The 7,480-nt window shown below is 37.0% G+C and overlaps 1 protein-coding gene and 1 pseudogene across 1 annotated transcript; both read left to right on the top strand.

Moving 5' to 3' along the window:
• Positions 1–2,241: 2,241 nt before the first annotated feature.
• Positions 2,242–4,293, top strand: LOC103947516 (annotated as a pseudogene).
• A 1,152-nt stretch (positions 4,294–5,445) lies between these two features.
• On the top strand, positions 5,446–6,550 carry LOC103947432 (chlorophyll a-b binding protein of LHCII type 1-like). Its single transcript, XM_048577596.1, has one exon. It carries the CDS (start codon positions 5,495–5,497, stop codon positions 6,296–6,298), a length of 804 nt encoding a protein of 267 aa, XP_048433553.1. The 5' UTR covers positions 5,446–5,494; the 3' UTR covers positions 6,299–6,550.
• The last annotated feature ends 930 nt before the right edge of the window (positions 6,551–7,480 follow it).

Below are 7,480 nucleotides of genomic sequence, written 5' to 3' on the forward strand. Positions count from 1 at the left end.
CTTCACAAGTGTATAATTCTTTCTAAGTATAAAAAAGTTTGGAATGCAAAATGAAAATTGTGAAGTGCAAATAACAATTCTCTAAAAATATTAGAAAATTAAATATGCTCAAAATAAAGCGTTTGAATTAAAACTTACCAGTCTCTCTTCATCCACTAACGCGTGTCAATTGCTCTTCGTATTTTAATTTTTTGTTAGATTTTTAATTCTTTATTAAAAAAAAAACTTAATTTAAGATCTTTTATTTCTAATAAATTCATAAAAAGAGCCACTAACTTCTTTACCTGAGTGAGGTTGTTTCTTTTAAATTTGTAATATGAAAATTGACAGAAATGATTTATTTTCTTAATTTTAGGATCGAAATAGAATTTTACGAACACAACATTAGAACCGGTAGTTTCTGACACGACATGGTGACACGATACGAAAACGACACGAAAATAACGGGTTCTTAACTAGTATACACGCGAGTAACACGTGAGTAACCCATTTCGACCCGTTAAGAAAAAAATTATTTTGATAATTTTAAAGTTTAATTACTGAAAGATTTATGATAAAATACTTAGCCATATTAATATATACAATATATTCTATATTAAATATATAGTTTTGTATTATTATTCTATATAAGTTTTAAAAAAAAATTAGTCATTATTTATTTTTATTACGAGAGTTCCTTATTATCATTACTAGGATAAATTTTACTTAACATGTTGTCCAAAAGTATTTGTATAGCCAAGAACTAAGAAGACATACATACAAGTATGAAAAATGTGAAAGAATATATAAACACTCGTGATTCATCATTATTCCTTCACGAGTAGATAATGATTACACTTATATTATTGTTTAGATTTTTAAAATCCCCCAAATCCTCATGAATAATGTTTTATATTTGACGGAAAAATTAATAAAATTAATAATAATTATTGTAGAAGTGTAAAAAATGTAAAAAAAAAATATATACAATCACTCATTGTGATAAGCTTTACAACTTTCATGAAGGGGTCAGCTTCGAAATCCAACACTATAATCCATAAACCTTAAATTTATATTTAACCATAGATTGTCATTTACGCTTTATTCTTCTTACTTAATTTTATTTTTAAAATTTTCTTTTTTGAAAAAATGATCATCTGCCGAATGTAAGAAGATGAACAGTTTAAATTTTCGATATCACGTTTCGATATTTACAGTTAACAGAAATATGAGTCGATGTCATATAATTTGTAGAAACTTTATAAACATCAAGCAATATTTTCACTAATCGTAAACTCTGAATATAATATCAACGATCCAAACCATGCATCTTCCTGCATCTTCTAATAGATCATGTTTTCAAAAAAGAAAATCTGAAAAAACAAAATTTGATGAGAACAATAAAGCGTAAATGAAAACAACAATCAACGATTAAATTTTGATCTATGGTTTATGTAATTATAGTGGCGAATTTCGAAGTTAAGCTCTTCATGAAAGCTGTAAAGCTTGTCATTACGAGTGTTTATATATTTTTTCTATATTTTTTACACTTCTACATTAATTAAAAAACTATTAAAGATTTTACTTAAATAATAGTCGTACGATAAATGAGAGTAAATCTGTACCGTTAGATTCTATTTCACTTATATTATTAGAACTTTTTTGGACAAAAAAACCCCTTCTCTATCCCAATATTTTCCAATTTTACCATTTAATCAATTTAGGTAAGCGAAAATATACTTAAAAGAAAAATGTGTTTTTATGTTTTGAATGTGACAATATAGTGTGTATATACTTATTTAGTTTTATATTTTTCATTTGATTATTTATTGGTTTAAAATATATTTTCCTTAACGGGTAACCGATCGGGTCATATTACATGTTAATATTATTGGGTCAATTTCGAATCGGGTCATTTTACCTGTTTATTTTAACGGGTGTTACACGACACGATCCGTTAAGATATCGGGTATAACACGAAACTGATACAAACACGAAAAACACGACATGAATGTCAGGTCTACATAATATGACAAAATGTTTTTTTTTTTTTAAACTGAAAATGACTTAACTGCCTTGTATATAAATAGGTTATTTCCTCCCCAACCCAATCATCATTTGCACCTTTCTCCCAAAAACTCTCTCACCCAATCCCCAACAGAACCCTAACCCCCTAAGGGTTGTTTCAATATCAGATTTTGCAACCGATTTACCTGCAAAAATAGAGTGTGCAAGTGTTTCAAAAGGCTGAGAGTGGCGTGGATGGGGTCCACGAGGTTGCAGCTGCCCATGTCGAGGATTTGCAGCGAACTCAGCGACCCCAGCTCCGGCGAGTTTCATGACCCAATTAAAACCTCCCCGTCCATAACCTTAGTCAAAGTAACTCTGTCGCGTATATCACGATTTCTACCCACACACATGTGGGCTGAACTTCTTTTGGATGGTAGGTGATCGCCCGTATCTCAGGTCTTGATAGCAACGGGGTCGTGCACGTCACCCTCTGCCACGAGAAGTTGGACTTCTTCCTGGGGAGGCAAGATCAATTCCCCAGGTTAAAATTTATAATTTTTATGTCTCTAAACTCAGTCCAACCCAAAGGGAAATTTGGGCTAAAAGTTAAATGGAGAAGTGAGGCCAGGTTCCGTCCACCGAAATGTTTGCTTTTCAGTGTTTGCGCGCCAAACACAGCCCAACCCAACCCCCAACGTGCCTAACGCGCGAGTCTTCCGACTGCGAGGGACCCACCCACATGCGGCTGTCGGCCACATTCCGCCTTGCATCCAACGGCTCTTTGCATCCGAGTCTATAGAGACGTTAAAAGTTTTCCGAGAATTACAGACTCTACTCACGCAGTCATTTTGTGAAAGGGTTGGAATTGCTGATTCTGCTGATCGTTTATGGAGTCTATGGGGAATCTCACAGGAGTTCAAAATCTTTTTCGGTTCATCATTTTCTCCATGTGGTTTCTCGTTGCTTCGTGGTTGTTTGCTCCTTCCATATTCAATCCGTCCAACTTTGACTGGCAGAAAATTGTAGATGACTGGACAGATTGGAAGAGGTGGATGGGAAACCGTGGTGGTATTGGGATATCACTTGAAAAAAGTTGGGAATCATGATGGTATGAAGAACAGGAACACCTCAAAGACACAGATTTCCTGGGAAGAATTCTTGAGATTATACTTGCGCTTCGGTTCCTTATTTACCAATATGGAATTGTTTACCACCTTGATATAGCTCATCACAACAAGAGTTTACGGGTAATTTTCGTGTTCCATTATATTTGTCTAGTTGTTCTCCTGTTGGCCTATAAATAGTTGTTTAGCCTGAAGGCCTAATTCTTACGACTTTTTTCAATTTCTTTGCAGGTTTATGGACTTTCTTGCGTGGTTATGGTAACTGTTCTTTTCGTTCTAATGGTATGCAAATAAAAATCACTAATAACTAAAAACTAATAAGTATGTTTGATGCAAGGTTGTTTGGACTTGGTTTTGACTGGGTTACAGATAAAAATGTTACTTCTCGGATAATATGATATATCTGATATTGCTTATTTTGCATGTTTCCATCAGATAGTTTCCCTGGGTGGACGAAGATTTGGCACCGACTTTCAGCTCAGTTTCAGGATTTTGAAAGCGCTTCTGCTTCTTGGTTTCATGTCTGTCATGACTGTCCTATTTGTTGTTTGCGGCCTTACCATTTCAGATCTATTTGCTGCAATCCCTGCCTTTCTACCCACAGGCTGGGCCCTTCTTCTGGTAAGTTAAATGTTTTATAGAGTTTAAGCGTTGAGAGTTTTTTCATTTCAAAATACCACTTCAAAATTATGCTTAGAAACAATGTCCCAAACTTTTCCTAATTGTATTCACTAAACCAATTGTTTGATTCGTTCTTTCAAGATCGGACAAGCATGCAGGCCGTTGTTCAAAGGGCTAGGACTCTGGGAATCAATCAAGGAGCTTGGAAGAGCATACGATTACTTAATGGGACTAGTAATCTTCATGTCGATAGCCATTTTGTCATGGCTCCCGTTTGTATCAGAGTTCCAAACACGTATCCTCTTCAACCAAGCATTCAGCAGAGGCCTGCAGATTTCCAGGATTCTTCCAGGAAGGAAAGACAAGACTGCTTCTTGGACAGAAACCTAAAAATTTCCATCTGACATGGAAGCTTTTAGCATCTCAACTTCATATGCGCGATTAGAATATAATTTATCCTGTGAAAATCCCATTGAATCACAGCAATTAATTTACGAGGGAGATTAAGGGCTGGTTTGGTATTGTTGTGCTTTGAAAAAAAACTGTTTTTGTTGTACTGTAAGAATAAGCAGTTATGAAATAAAGCAGTAAAGTGTTTGGTAAACTTTTTCATGAAAGTGCTTTTGAAAAAAAAAAAAGCAGTATTATAGTGTTTGACGAACTTTTATGTAAAAAAGATGTGAAAAAAGCTGGTTTTTCAAAGCTGGGTTTTGCAGCTTCTTGTTTTTGGCTTTTTTTCACCCAAAACAGTGAAAAAAAGCTGAAGCTGAATGTTTACCAAACACAAAAACAGCTCCCAGCTTTTTTTTATACCAGTTTTTTTCAGAATCAGCTCTAAAAGGCACTCTACTTAATCTTCCTCATACCAGCTTTTTTTGATACCCGTTTGTATCAGAGTTCCAAACATGTATCCTCTTCAACCACGCATTCAGCAGAGGCCTGCAGATTTCCAGGATTCTTGCAGGGAGGAAAGACAAGACTGCGTCTCGGACATAAACTTATAAATTTCCATCTACATTGAAGCTTTTAGCATCTCTAAGTTCATATCCGCAATTAGAATATAATTTATCTTGTGAAAATCCATAGAAACACAACAATTAATTTTATGAGGAAGATTAAGTAGAGTGCCTTTGTAGTTGCTTGTCTTTGCCACTCACTGCCTATTCCAAGTTTCATGTACATCATTAGCTGCTACCATCTTTCCACTTATGATTTTAAATTGCATAACGTTTGAATGTTCGCTTGAATTGGCAGATGCTTCTATATACGGCCGCGTTTCATGCAATATCATTAAGACCGTTGATTTTCAATCAATAAACCAAAGAAATAATCAGTCGAACCGTGCATGCAGCTGCATAGCAGCAAGGAATAGCTGAACGTGAGTGGACAATGTTTTTCACTCAAAATGCGCATCGGGCTCCACCACTTTGGCACCCATAATGTCCTTATATGTGGGAACTTGTTTCATGTATACGGTGAGTCTCTACACTTTAGGGATTCAGTTTTTAGTGCATTAGAGAGCCTTATTCTTCATTTATAGGATCTATACGGTGGTGAGAATAACTTTAAGGGCTAGCATGATGCTCTAAATAACTAATAGTTATGTACTATTGACCTTAAATGTTTGATAAAATGAGGCATTTCAACAGTATATATACCCACCAACATCTTTAACCAAACAACAACAACAACAACAAACCACTCGATCGGCTCTTCAACAGTGTCGAGTCAAAACGCTTTAATTAGTTTCATTTTCTCAAATGGCTTCTTCAACAATGGCTCTCTCCTCTCCTTCTCTTGCTGGCCAAGCTGTCAAGCTTAATCCATCTTCATCTAACCTCCTCGGTGAGGGCCGAGTCACCATGCGCAAAACCGCAGCCAAGTCCAAAAATGTGTCGTCCAGTAGCCCGTGGTACGGTCCAGACCGTGCTAAATACTTGGGACCATTCTCCGGTGAGTCTCCTTCTTACCTAACTGGAGAATTCCCTGGAGATTACGGTTGGGACACTGCTAGACTTTCAGCCGACCCAGTAACCTTTGCCAAGAACCGTGAGCTTGAAGTCATTCACTCGAGATGGGCAATGCTTGGCGCTCTGGGCTGCATTTTCCCAGAACTCCCATCCCGCAACGGAGTCAAGTTTGGCGAGGCCGTTTGGTTCAAGGCGGGAGCTCAAATCTTCAGTGAAGGAGGGCTAGACTACTTGGGGAACCCAAGCTTAGTCCATGCACAAAGCATTTTGGCAATTTGGGTCACAAAAGTTATCTTAATGGGAGCCGTGGAGGGCTACAGAGTTGCCGGTGGTCCACTCGGTGAGGTGACCGACCCGTTATACCGCGGCGGGAGCTTTGACCCCTTAGGCCTTGCAGAGGATCCGGAGGCTTTTTCCGAGCTTAAGGTGAAGGAGCTTAAGAATGGAAGATTGGGCATGTTTTCTATGTTTGGATTTTTCGTACAAGCCATCGTCACCGGAAAGGGACCAACAGAGAATTTGGCTGACCACTTGGCTGACCCCGTTAACAACAAAGCTTGGTCATATGCCACAAACTTTGCTCCAGGGCAGTGAGGGTGACATTCCCTCAAATCCTGAGAGAGAAGCACTTTTACTAATCGCTTTTTTAAGCTAATTGTTTTGGCAAATTGTCTGAATTAATTGGGATTTTATCATTTTTTTTTTCTTGTGTGCTTATGTTGATACAACTTAGTGACCAACGCAAGGGAATATATCAACAATTGAGATTAAAGTTTCAAGTAAAAGTTTGCTTTGCCCGTGAATGTATCACCGCCTAATTAATATTTATATAAAAATTAACACTGAATTTTTTCTTGGTCTGACAAGTTAATGAGGCAGCACCATGCCTTAAGAGAAAAGGACAACCCTCATTTGGCATCTGCATAATTTTCTGATGGACTGGGGCCCCAAAGAGGCAGCAGCGTCATTGCCACTAGGTTCATCTGATCCATAGCATCCTCTCATGGAAAAGGCAGAATCAATTCGCTGAGGAATTCAAGCAAACTTTGGAAGATAGAGACTTCGAACAAAAGAGACTTCGGTTGTAAGGGTCCACCTTTGGCATCTTATGATATGGTTATGGGCAAATGGTGAGGACTGAGGAGGGCCAGCTGACCATTATGAGTATTGTTAGATCATAAGCAATCTGCTTCAACATGTTTCGTAGGATCACATTAAATTAGATCATAAGCAATATAGGTAGCTACCTTGTTATCACGTTACAAGTTCATAGTTGACTCAGGTTTAAACCCAATTTCAGTCAACAGTTTCTATAGTAATAGAAGTCCCTTGGCCATGACACGAAAACTTTTGTACATCCGAACACAACAATGACAGATGTAGTTATTGTAATAGTCATGAGACTATCTTGTCATTTCTTAATTGCATGTGGAGAACTAATATAACAATCTATAAACTGTTACAAATTTCCATCCATATATATTAGATTTGATTAAGAAAAATCATCCATATTATTAGAGCTTCCTCTCATTATCCAAAAAATCTTTAAGATGATGTCATTACTCTCACCAAAAAGTACGTATGTGGCAAAATTGTATTGGCGAGAGACATCGATAGTTCCATATATATTTTCTTCCTTTGTTCTTTTGTGAGGTTAAGTTCGTTTAGCTAGCTAGTAGAACATGTCAAGCCACCTGAATTGAAAATGACACAGGCTTCGGCAAGCTCAAAACAAGGCGGGCTCAACGTAGAAAACTAAGGCATAGAAAATGAGCT

This window comes from the organism of the source record quoted next, unplaced genomic scaffold (genome assembly GCF_019419815.1).
Source record: "Pyrus x bretschneideri cultivar Hongxiangsu unplaced genomic scaffold, Pyrus_bretschneideri_v1 Contig12, whole genome shotgun sequence".
Taxonomy (NCBI): Eukaryota; Viridiplantae; Streptophyta; class Magnoliopsida; order Rosales; family Rosaceae; genus Pyrus; species Pyrus x bretschneideri.